Raw genomic sequence first — 24,736 nt, forward strand, 5'->3', positions numbered from 1 at the left:
AAAGTTAAAACAGATTTGTAAATGACTTCTACTAAAAAAAAAAAAATCTTTACCCTTCCAGTACTTTTTAGCAGCTGTATGCTACAGAGGAAATTCTTTTCTTTCTGAATTTTTTTTTTGTCTTGTCCACAGTGTTCTCTGCTGACACCTGATGCCCGGATCAGGAACTGTCCAGAGCAGGAGAAAATCAAACCAATGCTGCTCTGGACAGTTCCTGACACAGACAGAGGTGTCAGCAGAGAGCACTGTGGACAAGACCAAAAAGAAATTCAAAAAGAAAAGAATTTCCTCTGTAGAAAAAAGCTGCTAAAAATTACAGGAAGGGTAAAGATTTTTTAATAGAAGTAATTTACAAATCTGATTACCTTTCTGGCACCAGTTGATTTAAAAAATAAATAAATAAATAAATACAAACAATTTCAATCGGAGTACCCCTTTAAGATCCGCAAAGTCAGAGAGCTAACTAGGGGAGCCACCTGGTTATTGTTATGCGGAACATTGATAAAAATTAGGTCATACAAATTTCGCAATATTGTACCAGTCTTGCGGTGTATACTTCAAGAGTAAGTGTAGAAAGTAAGGCTGAATGATAAGGGTTAAACGTGCGACTGCGATTATAGAAGTAAATACCGAAATTTTGATTTAATAAACAAAGAATGAAATCCCCCAATTTCATAACCAATCTCCCCCATTTCATGTCATATCCCCCCCCCTTTTCATGTCCACAACCTCATGTCACCTCCCCCCTACCCTATGTCATATTTCACCCCCATGTCATATATCCCCCCCCTTCCATGTCCAAACCCCCATTTCACATACATCATCACCTCCCCCTCCCCCCCCCCCAAATCAATGTTGTCCTGGGGTAACGTAAAAAAAAAAAAAAAACGACACTCATCTAGCCCCGGTCCCCCGTAGATTTGCCGCAGACCCCGTTCTCTATGTGTAGTCCGGTGTCTTTTGGCACTTACCAAACCTTCCTGCTCAGCCAATCACTGGCCTGACACACAACACCGCTGCGGCTACTGATTGGCTGAGCCGGAAAGATCCTGGAAGCAGCTGCTTGTGGGGAGCAGAGAGAAGATACCAGGACCGCACGGAGGAGAGCGGGATCTGCAGCAGATCTATGGGGACTGGGGATGGAAGAGCACCATGCCCCTATTACCTAGGACATTGTTTCCCTACCAGGGGGCCTCCAGCTGTTGCAAAACTACAACTTCCAGCAAAAAAATAAATAAGGAGAATTAAAGGGGTATTTACAAATCTGTTTAACTTTCTGGCACCAGTTGATTTAAAAATAAATAAGTTTTTCACTGGAGTACCCCTTTAAGCCTAGGCCTGGCTGGAAGCCCAACCAGGTACTAGGATAAAGCTAGGCAAAGCCTTTGGCTGCCAGGGAATGCTGGGAGTTGTGGTTTTGCAACAGCGAGAGGCACAATAATTGGGAAACACTGACTTAATAGGAAGGGAATAGAGTAATACATTAATAAATATGGTCTGTATGCACTGTCGGGGGAGAGTCAGGACGACCCTATACTAATAAGACAAAACGAGCGGATTTCACCAACACACGTCTAACAAATATTTTACACAAGTATCTTGTCTGCTGTAATTCGATCTGATCTCCTATTAAGGTTATAATTAGATTTATATGTTTGTGAGTAACAAGGAAGAATAAGTGTCCACGGCTTCAATGCCGCAGAAAGACATTAATTGAGACTAATAGTAACCAATCGCCTGCAGCGCAGAAAGTGAGAATCCGAGTTACCTTATAATTACTCTGACACAATGTAATAATTTTAGGATGCAAATCTAACTATAGAACGAAAATCCCTTCATGTCAGAGGCGGCTCCCGAACTCCTGCAGGTTCTGTTACAGACAAGCGCTGACGTGGGGGCCCTTTTATTCACGATGACCGCATGCATGGAGACCTCAAAAGGAGTGAGCAACGATTGCACGTGGCTGCAGATGTGACATTTCACAACTGTGATAGTAAACGCTTCTCTGCCCGGCACAACACTGGCTAAACGACTAGCGCACTTAGAGTACACGTGCAATGATCTGCTCAACAGGTGATTGGTTTTCATGTGGAGATGTTGCATTTATTCGTTTGTTTGTTTTTTTGCTACATTTTAATCTCATATTGACCATTTTTGCTAAAATCACTAAAATGTAAAAAATGTTTATGTACTTTACACAACTGCAGTGAATATCACAATTTTTGCTGTAATTTTGAAAAATCAGGGCAAAATTTCATCACGTGAACACAGTATAACTACTATAGAAACTGTTTCAATAGAGTTAGCAGCAGTATAAAGATAGCGCTGTAGGAAGGAGAGGTGTATAACTACTATATATCCTGATTCCATAGAGATAGCAGCAGTATACAGATAGAGCAATTATAAACACCCCACCCAGCTCTATGTGTATACTGCTGCTGTCGTAATGAGATCAGAATATTTAGTAGTTATACACCTCTCCTTCCTACAGCTCTATCTTTATATTGCTGCTATCTCTATGGGATCAGGGCATATGGCAGTTATACCCCCCAAGCTCTATGTCCTGATCATCTAGAGATAGCAGAAGCAGTATATAGCTAGAGATGGAGGGTATATGTATAATTGCTATATATCCTGATCTCTTAGAGAGCTTAGAAAGATGTCAGCTGACCCCGGACTGACACCAAGCAATAAGGGTCAGGCTGGTGATCACATGGCATGTTATAATAAATACATGGATGCAGCTGTGCTGGAATAAAACAGATGGTGCTGCAGGACTAGTGATGGTGGGTGTAGGATATGGTCAAAAGAACCTGGAGTGCTTCTTTACAGGACATCTGCAGCGAAAAACACTTATCCCCTATTCACAGGATAGGGGATAAGTGTCTGATCGCAGGGGGTCTGACTGCTGTGGTCCCCCGCGATCTCCCGAATAGGGCCCGCCATTGCCGCGCTGTTTGCCGGCTAATGCGCGTAGCGTCAAGCTCACTGAGCTCCACGGACACGCACGGCCCCCCCATAGAGATACATAGGATGCGTGTCGGCCACAGCGTCATGCTGCAGCAGGCACGCCTCCGTGCGGCAGAGCCGGGGTCTCGTGCAGGAGGTCGCAGGGGAGTCCCAGCATTCGGACCCCCCGCAATCACTTATCTCCTATCCTGTGGATGGAGGATAAGTGTATTTCACTGCAGATTTCCTTTAAGGGAGATTTCCGGTACAGACTATTCCTAATCCATCCTCTCCGGGCTGCAAAAAAAAAATAAAGAGAAAAAAAAACTTTCACTTACCTTCCTACGTTCCCCCGGCACCGGGCTGTCTACTTCCTACTTCCCTTAGCCTGGGACGTCACACAGCACTTCAATCTATCACCGGCTGAGGCGAGACATCGCTGCGGCCGGCAATAGGCTGAAGCGCCGTGTGACATTCCGGCTAAGGGAAGTAGGTAGTAGCAGCCGGCGCCAGGGGAACGTAGGAAGGTAAGTGAATGTTTGTTTTCTCTTTTTTGCATCCCGGGCAGGATGGAAAAGTCCATACTGGACATCTCCTTTAATGTATGACCCTTGTGTGCAATATTTACAGAGTTCATGCTACAAACCCATATAGCCAAGGATTGAACCAACTGGACCCCAAATCCTACCATCTAAATGAGTTCATTATATTGCCACCTGCTTGGACCAATCATAACATGACCGAGACCACCACAGGACCCCAAAAGGCTCCATAAGAAGTGGATATATATTGTTCGCATTTGACTGGTTTGTTATGCAATTCACCATCGGGGATGGGCACACACAGTATCTGGCAAAGATAGAAATGGCAGCTGGCGACTTACCATACATTTTGCCTTCATCTGACAGTATAATTTTCCTTCTCCCACATGGTGGGTAGATAGCGAGCGCTTCCTGAAAGCTCTGCTCAATATCCGGGCTCCAGACGCCCTCTGCATCATTGTCCATGGGCTTATCGGCAGAATCGCTCATTCTTTCGATGTCCTCGGCAGGACTTTCGCTGCCGCTCCAACTACTGGGCTCAATGGTGGCGGTTGGGTACTCCAAGCCGAAGGCCTGGACGCTGGACAAAGAGAAACCTGGAACGAAAAATAAAAAGAGGACAGGATATTAAAATACATTGTGGGAATATCACCCTCATGTTAATCTACAGGCAGAGCAAGCCAGTAATCTTACAAAGAAATAAGAGCTTTTTATTTATTTTTTTATTTCCACATTTCCATTCAGTTGCCCGTTTCTATCTCTCCTGCCAATTTGCAGGATTTAAGTTTTTTTTTTCAATACAGATTTTTTTTTGGGTAACGTTCGCATGTAAATTGGTCGGTGGCTTTGTGCTTTCTGCAAGCGCTTCACAATTCATTAGAGTTCAAGCCACCGTCCAGGAGAAAAAATAAATAAAAATAAAAATATTACCTATTATTTACAGAGATTTAAGGGGGGAGAGAAGCTTCAAGAAAAAATCATAGAATAAAAAGGTAGCGTAAAACACGACGCGCCACTTTGTCTCAAGAGCAGTGTTTCTCAACCAGTGTGCCTCCTATTGTTGCAAAACTACAATTACCAGCATGCCCGGACAGCCGTTTGCTGTCCGGGCATGCTGGGATTTGTAGTTTTGAAACAGCTGGAGGCACACTGGTTAGGAAAGACTACTTTAGATTCTTAAGTTTGACTTTGTGTTAGGCCTGGCAAAAAGCCCAATAAGGTCATAGGGTCAAGCTATTGGGCTCCTGTACAAAGCCTTTGGCTGTCTGGGCATGCTGGGAGCTGTCGTTTTGCAACAGCTGGAGGCACGCTGGTTAGGAAACTCTGGAGTATCAGACCCCAGAAGAAGTTTAGTTACACAGAATCATTTTCCATGGTCTTGTGTAGCCTATATAACAACATGGTGCCAAAGGATACAAAGCACCATGATTACTATATAAGGGTACATTCCCACAAGGCGTATTTGCTGCGTATTTGCTGCTGCGTATTTTATTTTCTCTGTTGAAGTCAATGGGTAGGAAAATACGCAGCAAAATACGCCGTGTGGGAACGTACCCTAAAAGGGTGTATTCCAGGGGAAAAAAATAAATCTTTTTATATATCAACTGGCTCCAGAAAGTTTAACAGATTTGTAAATTCGTTCTATTAAAAAATCTTAATCCTTCTAATAATTATCAGCTGTTAAAGTGGAGTTCTTTTCTGTCTGACAACAGTGCTCTCTGCTGGCACCTCTGCTTGTCTCGGGAACTGCACTGAGTAGAAGAGGTTTGCTATGGGGATTTTCTTCTACTCTGGACAGTTCCCGAGACAGGTGTCACCAGAGAGCACTTGGACAGATTAGAACAACTCAACTTCAGCAGCTGAGAAATATTGGAAGGATTAAGATTTTTTTAATCGAAGTAATTAACAAATCTGTTTAACTTTCTGGAGCAAGTTGATATAAATGTACATATAATTATATATATATATATATATATATATATATATATATATATATATATATACACACATTATATAAATATGTGTATGTATTATATATATATATATATATATATATATATATATATATATATATATATCACATATATATTTATAGTGTTTTTTCCTGGATAACCCCTTTAAACATCAATATCAGATGAAGAATAGTCCAATCTACTGATCGTGCGAAGCTTCTTAACAAAGCTGAAGCAAAACTACAACTCCCAGCATGCCTGGACAGAATATACTCATCCATGTATTCTGCAGGAGGACACTTGCCCAACCCTTCTCTCCTCTGACATTCAGAGTTAACAAAAAGTCAAGAGGCCATAGTACACATAGAACAGTGTTTCCCAACCAATGTGTCTTCAGCTGTTGCAAAACTACACCCCCACCTCCCACCACCCAGCTTTCCCAGACAAGCCAAAGGCATGATGGGAGTTTTGGTTTTGCAATATCTGGGAGGCACACTGGTTGGGAAACACTGTTCTATAGGGTAAATCCCCACATGGTACATCAATAGAATGCTGATCTACAGTACAGACTGACACAAGCAGAGTACTAGGGAAAGGGAGCAATGCAACACTGAATAATAATGCAGATATCTGGGGAAAAGTGCGCAACATTTAGTTGTCTGTGTTAAATGGGAAAAAATGGAAAACAAAAACGGATTAACATTAGAAGTGAAAATGCTCCAGATCTGGCCGAAGCCATCGCACCAGCATTGCCAAAGTGAGTGACAGTCAGCGAGGAGCCAACGACCCAGCGGCGCTGGTAACATATGTTCAGATGTGGAGCAGCAGCGTGAACAGAAGCGGTCTGCTGTGAAATGAGGAGAAGGCGCTGCCCCTCAGAGCAAAGGGTCTCCAAACTCCTGAGCCCTGTTCGAATATAATCCCCCTAATACCACGTCCTCCAGCCGAGAGCAAACACTGATCCTTCATGGGCTAGGAGGCAGACAGTATGGCCTCCACGATTAACCCTCTTTAACACATTACTTCAGTTCTACGCTCTGCAAATTACAAGCACTTAGAGCAGCAGATAGTAAAATTATCTTATATTAGCGCGGGGTACTCCGGTGGAAAACTTTATTTTTTTTTTTTTTAAATCAACTGGTGCCAGAAAGTTAAACAGATTTGTAAATTACTTCTATTAAAAAATCTTAATCCTTCCAGTACTTATTAGCTGCTGAATACTACAGAGGAAATTATTTTCTTTTTGGAACACAGAGGTCTCTGCTGCCATCACGAGCACAGAGCTCTCTGCTGCCATCACGAGCACAGAGCTCTCTGCTGACATCTCTGTCCATTTTAAGAACTGTCCAGAGTAGGAGAAAATCCCCACAGCAAATATATACTGCTCTGGACAGTTCCTAAAATGGACAGAGGTGTCAGCAGAGAGCACTGTGCTCATGTGCGCAGAGAGCACTGTGTTCAAAAAAGAAAAGAATTTCCTATGTAGTATTCAGCAGCTAATAGGTACTGGAAGGATTAAGATTTTTTAATAGAAGTAATTTACAAATCTGTTTAACTTTCTGGCACCAGTTGATTTAAAAAAATATATGTTTTCCACTGTACCCCTTTAAGGGCATAGACCAGTGTTTCCCAACCAGCGTGCTTCCAGCTGTTGCAAAACGACAACTTCCAGCATGCCCGGACAGCCGTTGGCTGTCCGGGCATGCTGGGAGTTGTCGTTTTGCAACAGCTGGAGGCACACTGGTGGGAAACACTGGCATAGACACATGAGATGCAGTGTTTGCTCTGGGAAAACTACATCCCATCACAAAGATCTCTACAATTCTTACTCGCGACAGCGAACAGTTGCAATAAAGTGCAGAAAAATCCCATATAGTTGTAAACATTATTGCCCAACAAGTCCGAGTGTTGTGCCAGCCTAAAGTGACTGCTGAAGGTATATACCCGGGCAGGTGACAACGCACTGGACACTATCCGAAGATTGAATCCTAATAGATAAGTTTGCAAATGAATGACATGTAAATGGACAGATAATCACATGTAACTTTGGGTTCTACCAGGGCAACATCTCCTAGTAGTCTGCTTGTCCTATGTTCTTCTAGGCTTCCTGAAGGTTCTCTGGTTCCCCCACACGAACCATACCAGTCATTTCAGGTAAGGATAACCATCTGTCATCAGTTTTCCCTACTAATTCACAGTTGCCCCGGAGCTATTGGGTGTAGACTAGCTGCTATGTTGTCACCCATAGACAGAGCCAAATCAGAAGAGGCAACCCTGCTCTTCTATATAACTATAGAACACCTTCAGAAGCAGCAGTATGGTGGACGATATAGAGGAGAACTGAGCAGGATGATTCTAGCACTAAATAAAATACCACAAGATCCTGCAGCATCTGTGTTTGCTTTTATATGACATGTTTCACAATTTTTTCCCTTTCCGGGCTTCACCTCAATATCGCATTCATCTCTGAGCTATTGGGTGCAGACTAGCTGCTATGTTGTCACCCATAGACAGCACAAACACAGAAGAGTAGGGATCGACCGATCAGTTTGGCCGATATTCACGATTTTCTAAGTTATCGGTATCAGCAATTACCTTGCCGATAATGCGGGCGCTTTAAATCAATCAATGAAATGCAGCGGCTTTTGCAGGGCCAGAGACCGCCGCCGCCGCCGCCGCCACCTGCTTCTCTCCCCCTGCCTGTCCTGGGTCCAACCACCGCCGCTTGCCTCCCCCTGCCTATTCTCTGGCCAGAGACCGCTGCCGCTGCCCCATTGCCTACCCCATCCCTGGTTTTATAATTACCTGTTCCCAGGGTCCGCGCTACTTCTGGCTCTTGCAGCGTCCTGCGCTGTTGCTGTGCTCTGCGCAATGACGAGTGATGTCCTCAACGCGACGTCACCGTCAGAGGCCCGGCGCACAGTGACCGTTCAGGACGCCGCCGGAGCCAGAAGTAGCATGGACTCCGAGAACAGGTAATTATAAAACCGGGGATGGGGGATATAGTAAAAGGTTTTCTCATGAGAATAAAAAGACTATAGATACATCGGTATGAGTGAAATGTAGAGTGTTACAACCTTTTGTGGGATCATGATTGTAGACATTATCCCCATATAAACCCATCATATGTACAGCTTCATGCAATCCAAGCAGTCCGAGAGGGGGGTTATGCTGCAGGACATATGTCTTTGGTGAAAGGACACAGGATGTCCAACGCTAAACTTAACCTAAGTGTCATGCCAACCTGTTGCGAGCCCCCATCAGTAAGTGCACCTGTCCCTGTCACTTCACCGGGCAAACACACAAGACTATGGGACAGACCGGATCGGAAACGTGCTTTAGCAGGGACCTTCTATGAAGCAATATGGCAGTGTTTCCCAAACAGGGTGCCTCCTGCTGTTGCAAAACTACAACTGCCAGCATGCCCAGACAGCCTACGGCCATCCGGGCATGCTGGGAGTTGTAGTTTTGCAACAGCTGGAGGCACCCTGGTTGGGACACACCACAATATAGAACATGCATTGCTAAGAAACACCCCTTATAAACTGCCATAGAAGACCACAACCTCAAGATCTTAAAAGATGTACAGTGGGGCAAAAACGTATTTAATCAGCCACCAAATTGTACAAGTTCTCCCCCTTATAAAGATGAGGCTGTAATTATCATCATAGGTTATAACCTCAACTATGAGAGACAGAATGAGGAAAAATCCATAAAATCACATTGTCTGATTTTTAAAGAATTAGCAAATTAAGGTGAAAAATAGGTATTTGATCAATAACAAAAGTTCATCTCATTACTTTGTTATATCCCCTTTGTTGGCAATGACAGAGGTCACATGTTTTCTGTCTTCACAAGGTTTTCACACACTGCTGCGGGTATTTTGGCCCATTCTTCCAAGCAGATCTCCTCTGGAGCAGTGATGTTTTGGGGCTGTCACTGGGCAACACAGAGTTTTAACTCCCTCCAGAGATTTTCTATGGGGTTGAGATCTGGACACTGGCATGGCCACTCCAGGACCTTGAAATGCTTCTTATGAAGCCACTCCTTCATTGCCCGGGCGGTGTGTTTGGGATCATTGTCATGCTGAAAGACCCAGCTTTGTTTCATCTTCAATGCCCTTGCTGATGGAAGGAGGTTTTCCCTCAAAATCTCACAATACATGGCCCCATTCATTCTTTCCTTTACACGGATTAGTCGTCCTGGTCCCTTAGCAGAAAAACAGCCCCAAAGCATGATGTTTCTATCTGCATGCTTCACAGTAGGTATGGTGTTCTTTGGATGCAACTCCGCATTCATTCTCCTACTAACACAATGAGTTGAGTTTTTACCAAAAAGGTCTACTTTGGTTTTAGCTGACCACGTGACATTCTCCCAATGCTCTTCTGGATTAGCCAAATGCTCGATAGCAAACTTCAGACTGGCCCGGACATGTACTGGCTTAAACAGGGGGACACGTCTGGCACTGCATGATTTCCGAACTGGGGCAGACAGGTAAGGCCCCTTTCACACTACAGTTATCCTGCTTTTTTACTGCCGTTATTTTACAATAATGGATGCAAAAAAAACCCGGATGCAATAACTGGTAATGGATGATAACTGATGACCATCATCCATTATTTTTAATGTTTTTTATTTTTCTTTAAAAAAAACCTCATGTTCTTCATCCGTTATCATTCTTCATCATCCGTTATTACCAGTTACATTCGTTTTTTTTTTTTTTTTTTAAATCAGGTTTGTAACCCTTTTTTGTAAAGCTGTACTGAGCATGCTTAGTACAAAAAAACGACGTTAAAAAAAACTGACAATAACGGATTTTTATTTTTTATTTTTATTTTTTTAACATCCTTTTCCCATAGACTTCAAATGTAAAATTTTAACGTTCGGTGTTTCACCATTTTTTTTTTTTTTTGCCGGACCAAAAATTAGTGCATGCACCGTCTTTTGTGCCGGCAAAAATAACTTACATAAGTAAAAAACGGAAATGCCTGATGCAAAAGTATGTTCAAAAAATCCCACTAACGAATGGGATTTTTTGACGACCGTTTTCAGGACTTTTTGCTGATACCTGTAGAGTGAAAGGGGCCTAAGCAATGCCTTTTAAAAAACTGCAGCACCATATGAGATTGTGGCAGTTTATAATAAATGATACAATGTAACAAGTGATTTGTTACAGAGTAAACAATATCTTAAACTCGCTGCCTTACAGATCACCTCAATAAAGAGAGGAACCTTCTCAATCTTTGTTACATTGCTTCCTGTCCTCCCTTTCACAATATTTCAGCAGCCGGATTAATTCATTTGTTCTGTCCGACAAGAAATCAATGAAAGGCCACTTGCGTACAATGCAGCATCACTACACCGCAACTTTGATTTGGAGGAGGAGGGGAATAAAAGCCTCCAGGAGATAAGGTTTCCTAGCCAACTCTCCTAACGTGGAAAACCATTTTAGCAAATTAGCAGAAACGCTGCGGCCTGCGAGGAATGAATGATCAGGCAGGTAAATAGGACGCAGGTATTTTAATGAACACATCCGATTTCCTGGCTTTAACCGCGCGGCTGAAGAGGCCTCATTAACACCTTGAGTGCTGAAGATTACCGTAATGACAAGAGAAAATACAGAACCATAGATCTATAAATAAGTCACAAGAGGATTAGCGTCTGAATGAAGACAACAATTTTTTTCCTGTGTTACTAAAAAGACAAATGCTTTAGCAACATAAGGCAACAAGAACACTCTACTGATGGAAAAGCTTAAAAAAGAGAATCTGCCCCAATATTCATCATCACCATGTCATTATTAAAGGGGTACTCCGCTGGAAAACTTTTTTTTTTTAATCAACTGGTGCCAGAAGGTTAAACAGATTTGTAAATGACTTCTATTAAAAAAAAATCTTAATCCTTCCAGTACTTATTAGCTGCTGAATACTACAGAGGAAATTGTTTTCTTTTTGGAACACAGAGCTCTCTGCTGACATCACGAGCACAGTCTCTGTCTCTGCTGGCATCTCTGTCCATTTTAAGAACATCCCCATAGCAAACATATGCTGCTCTGGACAGTTCCTAAAATGGACAGAGATGTCAGCAGAGAGCACTGTGGTCATGATGTCAGCAGAGAGCACTGTGGTCATGATGTCAGCAGAGAGCACTGTGGTCATGATGTCAGCAGAGAGCACTGTGGTCATGATGTCAGCAGAGAGCACTGTGGTCCTGATGTCAGCAGAGAGCACTGTGGTCATGATGTCAGCACAGAGCTCTGTGTTCCAAAAAGAAAAGAATTTCCTCTGTAGTATTCAGCAGATAATAAGTACTGGAAGGATTAAGATTTTTTTAATAGAAGTCATTTACCAAATCTTTTTAACTTTCTGGCAACAGTTGATTTGAAAAAAATAAATAAAATGGTTTTCCACCGGAGTACCCCTTTAAGTCTAAATGCGCCATTGTTGCATTGTTTCCCCAACAAGTGTGCCTCCAGCTGTTGCAAAACAAACTCCCAGCATGCCCAGACAGCCAAAAGGCTTTGTGTACAGTAGCTTCATCCTAGGACCTTATTGCACTTCCAGCCAGGCAGCGGTGGTGGTTGGACTCAGTATGCCAGGACAGGCAGGGGGGGGGGGGGGGGGGAGGGAGAGAAACGGGTTGCAGCGGTGGTGGTTTCTGGCCCGGCAAAAGCCGCTGCTGTTCATAGATTTAAAGCGCCCACTTTAAATCATTGATCTGCAGCGGCTTCTGCGGGGCCAGAAACTGTTTATCAGGGTATACCCGCACACACACACACAGGAGGTTATTAAAATGCACCAATATCTGTCGATCCCTAATCGGGATACAATGTAATACTCAAATGCTTCAAAAACTGCTGCAATTCCATCTGTGGGGATCCAAGTTCTATACCCTCACCAATGAGGAGCACCTGCACAAGATTGTTAAAGGAGGGAATATAGCTCTTCTGTCCCAGTTTTAAACCCAAAAATAAATTAGTTTTGATATATCTTAGTTTTGTGCTTTATGGTTGAGTACCTGCTCAGTACTACAATTCCCAAAATGCATGGCTTTTCCAAAGCACTTCTGAAATTTTACCCAGAGCTTCTGCAGAACATCTCATTTAACAGCAGACTCTCCGTGAGAATGCAGCATCGGCTGTATTCATTACATGTTTGCTCCTCTGCTCAACACAAGCATGCTTTAACCACACTCATTTACTCTAAGGCTAGGTTCACACTACGGAATTTCCGCCTGCAATTCCGCTTTGAAATTGCAGGCAGAAATTCCGCTTACTAAAATGTACTGTGTCGTGAATGGGTTTCCATTCACAAATTCACACTTCGGAATTTGTGAAGCAGAATTTGTGAACGGAAAATCCGCTTGAAAATTTCCGCCTGAAGAATGGTGTTGCTCATTCTTCAGGCGGAAATACTCACGGAACATATTGCAGTCTATTGGAGACTTCGGTGTCCACGCGGTCCTAGCGCTGACAGATTCAGTAGGCGCTGGCTGCACTCTTAATCGCGGGGCGGAAATTTTCTGTCCGGACATTCCGGAGTGTGAACCTAACCTAAATGTTCCAATTAAAATTTATATGTGTATACGTTGGGACAACACTACATTGACAAGGAGAGGAATATAAAACTTTCTATCCAGGGACAGGGAAGAGCCGGAGAGCTGCTCAGACCATTCCATACTGACAATGATGGGACTACACAACTTCCTGTCAAGAGAGAGGGAGGTGCTGCTAAGACAATGAGAGGACTACACAACTTTGTCAGAAGTGCATAAGGCAAAATCATGCTAAAGCCGGTATAAGGTGGGATAACACTACATGTAAGTTATATAACTTTGGGAGTCTTATTTAAAATACAATTTTCTAATAGCGAAATACCCTATTACCGTATATACTCGACTATAAGCTGAGTTTTTCAGCACGATTTTTTGTGCTGAAAACGCCCCCCTTGGCTTATACTTGAGTGAACTCTCCGCTCAGTGGTCTGCAACCTGCGGACCTCCAGATGTTTAAAAACTACAACTCCCAGCACGCCCGGACAGCCATTGGCTGTCCGGGCGTGCTGGGAATTGTAGTTTTGAAACATCTGGAGGTCAGCAGGTTGAAGACCACTGCGCGGCTTCGTCATCATCCAGACCCCCTTTAGTTTTCGACTCACCTCCCCTCGGTGGGAAAGAAGGGTGAGCTGGTCCGGGCCATCTATGCTCCGCTTTTCCTCTCCGAGCCGGCCTCGGATTTGTCACGTCGCCTTGACGACAACGCACAGGGATGATCATTCACAGGGGCGTCTGCTGCGCATGAACGTCCCTGTGCATCATCGTCAAGGCAACTTCACTAGTCCGGGGCAGGCCCGGAGCGGAGAAGAGGGCCTCCCGGTGAAAACGTACAGCCTGGAACGACTAACCCTCCCCACCGGACGGTCCCTGCAGCATAGATGGCCCGGACCAGCTCACCCTTCTTTCCCACTGAGGGGAGGTGAGTAGAAAACTAAAGGGGGTCTGGATGATGACGGGGGGGGGGGGGGGGATGATGTATTTCCCACCCTAGACTTAATGTCGAGTCAATAACTTTCTCTGGGTTTTTGGGGTGAAATTAGGGGCCTCTGCTTATATTTGGGTCAGCTTATACTCAAGTATATACAGTAAGCCAATTTTTTTTTTCTATTTTCTTTAACTTGTCCCTTTGTATTAATGTGCCCCATAGTCTATATAGGGTGTTTGATTTGTCATATGAAGAGCACAACAATAAGAAAGGCTGGATTTTATCTAATAAAAGAAGGAAATAAGAAAAGACTCGGGGTGTATTTGGTGTGTGAGCGCACCATCCGACGGCTGTCATTATGCAAGCCTTATTCTAATTTCCTTGCTTCTCTGGTTTTAATGGCTGGCTATGGATTAAGCACGGTTCTGGAATTTATCCACCAAATGTATTAACCCGGCAGGAAAGCAAAATAACTACCATTCTAGGCAACTATAACAATGAAACAATGATTACTTAGACCTCAATTATTACCAGTAGGTGCTTTCAGACACAATATTAAAAAGGGAAGAAAAAAAAAAAAGTTTAGACGTCGTCACATTCAATTTAAGCCGTGATAATAAGCCAGAGCGCAGGGATAGATTGGAGACAAGTCAAGGAACAATCAATGGTGTCCAATTAATGTGCAAAAAGCATTGGGAAAACGAAGAAGGAAACACCTTTAATTATATCACAGGGGGAAAAATTGTGATGAACAACTGGGCAGGAGGATGGGACCGGAGCGAGGTTTTTTTTTCTTACAGAGTTTCGATAATAAATTTCATATTCTGGTAATAACTCTATAATGAAAATAAAATGTAAAAGACGTGCACTCAATGTAACTTTTTTTCTTAATTTCCTAATCTGAAGTCTTTAAATATGGCTGGAAGGAAGGATGGACCACAGCGGCTGACATGTGGTAGAGGGGGGGGGGGCCACAGCGGCTGACATGTGGTAGAGGGGGGGCCACAGCGGCTGACATGTGGTAGGGGGGGGCCACAGCGGCTGACATGTGGTAGAGGGGGGGGCCACAGCGGCTGACATGTGGTAAAGGGGGGCCACAGCGGCTGACAATTGGTAAAGGGGGGCCACAGCGGCTGACAATTGGTAAAGGGGGGCCACAGCCCCAAACACACGCGCGGGAGGTGTGTGTGGGGGGGGGGGGGCGCCGCTTACACACGCAGTGTAAGGAGTCCACTGCTGCTGACCCACATGCAGAAAGGGTGGGGTAACAGCAGATGACACACCCATAGTAAGAGGGGGGCCACAGCAGCTGACACGCGCAGTAAGGGTGACGCACACAGCGACTAACACACACATAGTAAGAGGGGCCACGGCAACTGACATGCAGTAAGGGGGGGACGCACACAGTGGCTAACACACACGTAGTAAAACGGGCCACGGCAGCTGACACGCGCAGTAAGGGAGCACAAGGTAGCTGACACAGACGCAGGATGGTGAGTCCACGGGAGCTGACACACGTAGTAAGTTGGGGCCACGGCAGCTAACACATAAAGTAGAGGGGACCATGGCATCCAACAGTTTATTAGGTTGAGTGGCAGCATCATTCTTTGGCTCCTGGAAATAAATCTGAAGGCAACTACTCATCCAGTACATACATTTTGCAAAGCAGAAGACTAATTTTTTTCCCCCATGTTTTCCACTGCAGCACATCCAGAACGAATGAGCTCAGAGGCAAGTCACCACATAGAAAGAATTTTTGAAGGAAAGAATTATTAGAAACTACAAGCAGTTAACCTGCAGAACCTCAGATACATAGGAGGGAAATGGAGATCTGCTTTCAATCAGACAAAGCTAATTATGAGCCAAGAGATGAATGCACCGATATTACAGGTTGCGCAGTAACAAAACAAAAAAAAAAATTTGCATTGAGTTGTGATACTGAGCCTGCAACACATTATAGAGGACATTAACACATTGGACTAAAGATCATGTATCAGTGATTGTGTAATGTATAAATCTCATACACAACAATCTGGATAAATCCTCCAGCAAAGGCAGGAAGAGGAAAAAACAAATGAGGGTGGGCCACGGCCGTCCTGAGGTCATTGCGTCCATACACCGAAAGGAGAGAGTCTTATGAAAAGTAACCGAGGTCACATCCACACTGACATGGGGAACGGCAAAAACCTGTCTAATTACAGAACTCAAACCTACAAGAGGACAGGTGTCTGGGTCAGGTCACAGATAAAACACCAACGTAATACATAACCGAGGAAATCTGCAAAGAGGAGGAATGAACATCATTACATGAGCCCTTTGTCATTGCAGATTTACCCATCTCTGAAATTGCTACTCCATTTAGGAGATCATTTTTCTAGGTCAATGTTCGTCAACCTACACCTCTGCTGTGGTAGCAAAACCACAACTCCCAGCATGCCCTTACAGTCACAGGCTCCCCAGGTGTTGCAAAACAACAACTCCCAGCATGCCCCTACAGTCACAGTCTCCTCCAAATTTTACAAAACTACAACATTTAGCACTTACACCAGTGTGTCATGCTGGGAGTTGTAGTTTTGCAACAGCTGGAGGCAGACTGGTCGGAAAACACTGCCAAAAGCTTTCTGGCTCTTGCAATACTACAACAGCCAGCATGCCCTCACATGTACAAAGGCTCTTGATCCATTGCGCCGCTAACGCACAAATCCACACCACCTATTGAGGTGCGGAATCTCTCTGCAACTTTAGAACTCGCAAGTCGGCCCTAACGTCACATATTAGGAGGGTGCAAGGCAGAGCTTCCTTCCAGTCTCCTAACATGTGAGGCTGGATTCAAACCACGTTTTTGCCACTGTTTTCAATCCGTTTTTCTAAAGAAAAAAAAAACTTATGGAACCGTATGGGAAAAAGTAAACCTTTTTAAACTGTATATTGTTTTTAAAAGTTCATACTGTTCCATCAGTTTTTATAAATATAAATAAAAAAAATTAAAGAAATTATAAATATATATATTACATACACACATATATTATATATATATATATATATATATATATATATATATATATATATATATATATATATATATTATACATATATATATTATACATACACACACACATATACATTTTAGAATTTTTTTCCATTTTTAATGGGAGGGGTGTTGGGCTGGGACTTTAGGATGCAAATGCGCATGTGCAAAGTAAAAACCATATACGGTTTCCCATATGGAACCGTATACATGCGAGTTTCCCATTGATATCCATGTTAAAAAAACAAAAACGTATGTGGTTGCAAAACTTTTTTTAAACCGGAGTCAAAACCGTTTTTTGGTCTCCGGTTTAAAAACCATACCACAATCGCATAAGTTTTATTTATATTCATTTATTTTTTAACGTGCACGTCAATGGGAAACGTTCCATACAGGAAACCTTATACGGTTTTTACTTAGCACATGCGCATTTGCATCCTAAAGTCCCCACCCAACACCCTTCCCATTAAAAATGAACAAAATTTTCTATTTTTTTAAAATTTTGTAAACATTTTTATGCAAAAGGACGGAACTTATTCACTTTTAAAAACAGTATACGGTTTAAAAACGCATACGGTTAACTTTTTCCCAAAAGGTTCCATCCGTTTTTTTGCCACACAATTTTCTTTAGAAAAACTGATTGAAAACAGTATGGCGAAAACGTGCCTGAGCGGCACTCATTCTCAAAAGTCGCAATTTTGTGCAGAAGTTGTGTTTTTGTGTAAACAGCGCCATTTTTGCGCAAAAATGTGCGAAATCTGCACCGCTGGCCTGGCTTGACTTGATAAAATGTTCCCCTATATATTTATATCTGCATCTTTGGCTTGAAGGATCAAGTGCAATAGATCAATAGGCACCGTGATGTTCGACAGCAAAATTAGACATAAAGCAGAGGTACACCATGCAGAAATTAACCTACTTGTGAGCTCTAAACATCTGATGCAAAACTACAACTCCCAGCATGCCCGGACCGCCAAAGGCTGTCCGGGCATGCTGGGAGTTATAGTTTTGCAACAGCTGGAGGCACCCTGGTTGGGAAACACTGCGTGAGCCAATGCTTGTAATGGCAGCACCGAGCCATAGACATTAGCGCCCTCTTACAGTACTAGGTTAGGTGAATAATGTGGCATCCAGTGGTGCATGCCCCCAATTGATTTCTTTTTGGAGTCATTGGAGGGTTGGGGGAACCTTAAGTGGTCAAGTCTTTATGACATTGGACAACATTTCAGGAGGTGCTGTGAAAAGACATGGCATTAAAGGGGTACTCCGGTGAAAACCTTTTTTCTTTTAAATCAACTGGTGGAAGAAAGTTAAACATATTTGTAAACTACTTCTATTAAAAAATCTTAATCCTTCCAGTACTTATTAGCTGCTGAATGCTACAGAGGAAATTCCTCTCTTTTTGGAACACTGATGACATCACGAGCACAGTGCTCTCTGCTGACATCTCTGTCCATTTTAGCAACCATGCATAGCAGATGTATACTAAGGGCAGGGTGGCTCAGTGGTTAGCACTGCTGGGGACTTGGGTTCAAATCCCACTAAGGACAACAATAAATAAATTATTATAATAACGTCAGCAGAGAGAACTGTGCTCGTGATGTCATCAGAGAGCATTCCAAAAAGAAAAGAATTTCCTCTGTAGTATTCAGAAGCTAATAAGTACAGGAAGGATTATGATTTTTTAATAGAAGTAATTTACAAATATGTTTAACTTTCTGGCACCAGTTGATTTAAAAGAAAAAAATATGTTTTCATCGGAGTACCCCTTTAAGACAGCGTCAAGAGGGAGTAGAGGGGGCTTTCATGCTTTTTGCTTTCAATGGGAAAAACACATTACTTTATTGTGTAAAAAGAGGGGATTTTATGCATGAAGCATTTCTGTTCCAAAATTAAAAATTTTAGTAAGCAATATATAAATAATCAAATAAGTTAAAATAATAGAAACAAAAAGTACAAACAACTAAGCATCACAATTGCTGGATCATCAAAGACGACAAATTATCGGGCAGAGAATAAAAAATGCCACATGAAAGGGTTTTGTGAACGTCAGATGAAAGAATCCCCCGGAGCAAACAATTCAGGAAGCGGAATTCTATTTGCTGCTTTTGTTTTATTAAAGGGGTATTCTGGCTTTAGACCTTTTATCCTCTATCCAAAAGGAGAGGATAAGGAAGTGACTAGCTACTGCCAGACGCACACAGTACGGTAGCCGGGCCTTCCCGCCGCAGGGCTGTGGAAAGCTGTGACGAGCCGCCGTTGGATGCCGGGCCAAGCCGATTTCGAAGCTTGTTTCCGGCGCCATATGCATTGACCCGATATGGCAGTATCTTCGGGTACTTGGCACAAAAAAAAAAGTGAATAAATGTAGGGCTGGGCGGTATACCGGTTCATACCGAATACCGACATTTTTGTGCTGCACGATATTAATTTTAACCCATACCCCAAAACAGTTTGGGCCCCTCCCCCTCGCGAATGAACAAATTAACCCAGCGCTGCACTGTCCCCACATCAGGGAACTAATCATATGTTGCCCGCGAGCGCTGTTCTGCCCCCCAATTAATTATCAGCCTAGCGCTGTTCCCATCCTCCTTTTTGTTGCGGCCACCAGCGCTGACACTGCCAGTGGTCTTCAACCTGCGGACCTCCAGATACTGCAAAACTGCAACTCTCAGCATGCATGCTGGGAGTTGTAGTTTTGCAACATCTGGGAGGTCGGTAGGTTGAAGACCACTGCTCTATACTGTGCGGTATCCTTATGCCCGGGCTGCAAAAAAATAAACATAATAAACTTCATTTTACCTCTCGTTGTTCCGGTACCGGCCTCATCTGCTTCCTAGGGAATGGAACGTCGGACAGCCGTCAGCCTATCACCGGCCGCAGCGATGTTCCGCCGCTAATAGGCTGAGCCCACAGTCATGTAAGAAGCCGCCCAGAGCTCCTTACATGACAGTGGGCTCAGCCTATCAGCGGCCGAGGTGGAACATCACTGCGGCCGGTGATAGGCTGGCGGCTGTCCGACGTTCCCGTCCCTAGCGTAAGGTCGACGTCGGAACATGCTGTTAGTTTATTTTGTTTACCTTGTGTCTGCGCCGGCGGCCACAACAAACAGCACAAGGAGGGCAGCGGGTGACATGTGAGTCTTTACCCTGATGGGGGCAATGCTGGGCTGATAATTGGTGGGGGGGGGCAGAACAGCGCAGCGCTGGGCTGATAATTTTTTTTGGGGGGGATGGAGGAGGAAATACAGTTATATACCTTGGAACCGCCAAAAGTTACAAAAATACCGTGATACACACATATGGTCATACCGCCCAGCCCTAAATAAATGTATATAATAATAAAAAAGTGCATAGCGTGTTTCTGCTAGGACTAGGAATCTGCGCTTTCTTGCAATCTCATCCTCCTGAGCTGAAGTTCACGTGTGTGTCAGCGTTTTACGTGAATAGGCGGGAAAGGAAAATACATGCATTCTCTGACATGGGAGGCCAACTTGGCGGCCCAGAACGAGAGCACTTTCTGGAATGCTTGTCATCTCTGCTATGAGAGAGTTTTTCAAGACCAACTTGAAAATCAAGTTTAATCCTCCAGGTAGTTCGCCAGAAGCAACAAGCACACCCTCCTCACACTTCATCGCCGTCCTGTGTTTGCTCGGGCTTGATAAGAAGGTGGTCCGTGTGAAGTCGACGCTGTAACCAATACAGAGCTTCCTTTTAACTCCTTACTGGTAGGCGGCATTAAAAACTTGGTAATTTATCAATTAAAATAAAGAAAAAAAAAGGTGGACATAGTTTCTTGCAAGAAGCAAAAATGTATTAAAAGAAACTGAAGCCGGCTCTTCTGTATTCGACTCGCCTGAGGAAGTCAAGAAGTCTTCAGTCAAAGTAGCATGTCCGCACATGTGTTACAAAATAACATTTCCCTCCTAAATATTCTATTCCTATTTTTTTTTACCTTATTCTGCTGTATAAGTAATGGTACATTACATTGCACATGGGGTTGTGATTCCCATTCCATACAGCAGTGGATTCAAAACAAAAAAAAAAAAAATCCAGATTTTGCAAAACTACAACTCCCAGGATGCCCAGACGCTGGGAGTTGTAGTTTTGCAACAGCTGGAGGTACACTAGTTGGGAAACACTGCTCTGTGGCCTAGTTCGTTCCTGCATGCCCAGAGTTGTGCATACTTGCACATGTATTCTGCAGGGGGACACTTGGCCAAACATTCTCTCCTCTGACATCCAAAGTCAAAGTGTCAAGAGGCCATCGTACACATAGGTCAGTTAAGGGCTGACAGGCATGCTAGGAGTTGTAGTTTTGCAACAGCTGGAGGCACACTGGTTGGGAAACACTGCTGTGGCTTGGGTCAACAAACTGCTGACCTGATGCTGTTGCGAAACTACAACTCCCAGCATGCTAGTAGTTGTAGTTTTGCAACAGTTGGAAGTCCACAGATTTGAGACCTAGGTCACAGAGGCTAAGGGGGGGGGGGGGGGGATGGGAGAATCCAGAGAGGCTAATGGGGGGGCGGGGGGGGGGGAATCCAGAGAGGCTAAGGGGGGGGGGGGAGGGGAATCCAGAGAGGCTAAGGGGGGAGAACCCAGAGAGGCTAAGGGGGGAGATGGGGGAGATGAGGGATCCAGAAAGGCTAAGAGGGGGGGGGGGGGGGGAGGATATCCATAGAGGCTAAGGGGGGGGGGGGGGGGGGGAGTATCCATAGAGGCTAAGGGGGGGGGGGGGGGGGGGGGGGAGTATCCATAGAGGCTAAGGAGGGGGAATCCATAGAGGCTAAGGAGGGGGAATCCATAGAGGCTAAGGAGGGGGAATCCATAGAGGCTAAGGAGGGGGAATCCATAGAGGCTAAGGAGGGGGAATCCATAGAGGCTAAGGAGGGGGAATCCATAGAGCAGTGTTTCCCAACCAGGGTGCCTCCAGGTGTTCCAAAACTACAACTCCCAGAATGCCTGGACAGCCAAAGGCAGTGTCTGACATGTATAAAAAGTGACAGCGTGGAATTGATAGCTGCAACAAAAAAAATCTTCGCTCTAGCGAATATTTTTAGTGCAAAATTAGAAACGACAGTCAGATGTCCTAATGTTTCCCTGCCGTAACCCCTAACTGAACCAAAGCAAAAATCCTGGAACCCTGGACTGACTGAGCAGCCTCCGGCTGTGAGCTGCATTAACTACACATCAGGTTATTATAAAGGCCCAGCAGGGAGGTATACAATGCTCCACAGGGAAACATGGAGGAGGCACTTTTAGGAATATCGTGTTGCACAATATTCCTTTATGGCAAAACAACAAGAAGCATCAGTGGCATAGCTATAGGGTGTGCAGAGGTTGCATTTTCCCCTAGGGTCCCTCCCGTGCATACTGGAGCTATAGGTCTGTCTAATATATTAGGACTGCAGTATTTTAATATATACAGACAGAATTATATGGAATAAAAACTTTTACTATATCTATAGATCAAAGAATGCAAGTTGTAAGCTGTAAGAAGAACCTATATTAGTGGAGAACAAGGCCATTTGCTAAAAATAGAGGGTTTTTTCAGCATGCTTTTAGTGATAGCCTATAGCCATTGGCTGCCTGGGCATGCTGGGAGTTTTAGTTCTGCAACAGCTGGTGGTTTGAAGATCACTCTGTAGAAGTTGGGATTTGCATTGCTCTTAGTACCTACAAACTGTTAGTTTAAAATAGATACACTGTATCCAAAAAGTAACAGAACTACACCAGTGGCTCCTTAAGATAAGTAGGGGGGCTCAGTGAGATGGCCGACCAGGCATGCTGGGAGTTATTTTCCAACAGCTGGAGTTCCACAGTTTAAAGACCACTATGCCCGAAGGTGGAGAAGCTTCTTGTCCTTCATCAAGTGTAGTTTATGTTCTTATCAGTGGTCTAGTCTCTGCCACTGGTGGGGATGGAGCCATTTGGAGGGGGCAGGTGTACCTGAGCGTTTTGGGGCCAGTGCCACGACACCAGTTCAACGGCTGCCCTGATGAGATCTGCGCCCTCCGTGTCTGGTCATAGGGACATGGTACTGTTGTGCCTCGGGAAGTGGTGACCCTGAGGTGCCGGAGCTCACTGAGAGTACTGGCTCACAATGGAAGCATGGGCACTAACCTTTTCACCTTTTGACACTTTACCTCTCGATACCCGGCCGTCATCACTGTGCCACTTTTTCATGATGTGTGTCCACAGGATTGGTCAAGGTGAGGTAGCCCTTCTGGGTGTCCCCACCTGGTGGTCTAGAGGAGGTGTGTGTGGCCATCAGGTTCCTCACCTACCTACAAAAACCCTGGGTACTCCTGCACGGGCAGGGCACCGAACATTTAATGCCTCTGTGGGTAGATACCTTGGCTAACAACTAGGTGGATGCAGGGGGCACTTGTAGTCCCCCTTAGTTGCTTTGGCGAAAAGAGACATTGAATCTGGAACCTCACGTGCCTTTTGGCCCAGAGAAGAAGGGTTTGATTTGTTGGGGGCCTCTCTCTTTTGGAGAAGGGCTTGCGATAGACTGCATCCTTTGTGAACTTTTTTTTAGTGTGATACATTTGCACTTTTTCTTGCACTTTGGGCGATAGAGAGCATGTTCCTCGGCTCTTAAAAAAAACATAAAAATTAATAAATAAATGCTAGAAGATTGAACACTTGCATTGCTCTTTGTTGCACATTAGTACATACAAACTGTTACTGTTGGGATACAGTGTATCGATTTTAAAAGAAAACTACACCAGTGGCTCCAGAGAATGAGCAAAGGATCAGCAAGATGGCTGTCCGGGCATGCTGGGAGTTGTGGTTTTGCAACAGCTGGAGGTCCACAGTTTGGAGTCCACTACTTATGGCCTATCCCAGTTTTTCCCAACCTTTGTACCCCCAGCACCCCGTTGGCAGTTCAAGCATGCTGGGAGTTGTAGTTTTGCAACAGCTGGAGGCACACTGATCATATGGCGTAAGACCTCCCCCCGCCCCCAAATGGATGAATCATGATCTAGAATACAAGCCATGCATGACAGCCCATTTGCTGAAGTATAAGCTCCCCATCCTGTTTATCTTCTTTTAAAGACAAATCACCTTCAGTCGAGTCCCAGGGAACCTCAGTCCTCCGGGCGACTCACAACTCACAGTCCTGTACAGATGCTTCAAAATCTAAACCCTGGAAGCGAAGCCCCCGATGAAGATTCTGCACCTTGTCCCCCTTCACGTATTCACACAACCTTAACTACCCGTACACATAACCTGAGCCGTTCAAACATGCAGGTTTTAGGCTGCATTCACATCACGATTTTTGCAGCTGTCAAGTTTATACAATTCTATCCGGAAAATGGTCTAGACCAGTGGCCTTCAACCTGCGGACCTGCAGATGTTGCAAAACTACAACTCCCAGCATGCCCGGACAGCCATCGGCTGTCCGGGCATGCTGGGAGTTGGAGTTTTGAAACATCTGGAGGTCCGCAGGTTGAAGATCACTGGTCTAGAATCTTTTATTTAGACTAGACTAGAGATGAGCGAACTTACTGTAAATTGGATTCGTCACGAACTTCTCGGCTCGGCAGTTGATGGCTTTTCCTGCATAAATTAGTTCAGCTTTCAGGTGCTCCCGTGGGCTGGAAAAGGTGAATACAGTCCTAGGAGACTCTTTCCTAGGACTATATCCACCTTTTCCAACCCACCGGAGCACCGGAAAGCAGGACCAATTTATGCAGGAAAAGTCATCAACTGCCGAGCCGAGAAGTTTGTGACGAATCGAATTTACTGTAAGTTCGCTCATCTCTAATCTAGAC

General features: G+C 44.3%; 1 protein-coding gene across 7 annotated transcripts in view; it reads right to left on the reverse strand.

Annotated features, from left to right (window-relative positions):
* Positions 1 to 24,736, reverse strand: part of TEAD1 (TEA domain transcription factor 1) — a 189,022-nt gene that overhangs the window by 111,045 nt on the left and 53,241 nt on the right. For 6 of the 7 annotated variants that reach the window (XM_056527972.1, XM_056527975.1, XM_056527970.1 and 3 more), the window contains one exon: positions 3,833 to 4,087. In XM_056527972.1, the coding sequence (XP_056383947.1) occupies positions 3,833 to 3,980 (148 nt within the window). In that variant the 5' untranslated portion in view covers positions 3,981 to 4,087. Of the gene's footprint in view, positions 1 to 3,832; positions 4,088 to 13,599; positions 13,631 to 24,736 lie in introns of those variants that run through there. The other variant, XM_056527977.1, reaches the window with a different exon arrangement.

This window comes from Hyla sarda, chromosome 6 (genome assembly GCF_029499605.1).
Source record: "Hyla sarda isolate aHylSar1 chromosome 6, aHylSar1.hap1, whole genome shotgun sequence".
NCBI classification, from domain to species: Eukaryota; Metazoa; Chordata; class Amphibia; order Anura; family Hylidae; genus Hyla; species Hyla sarda.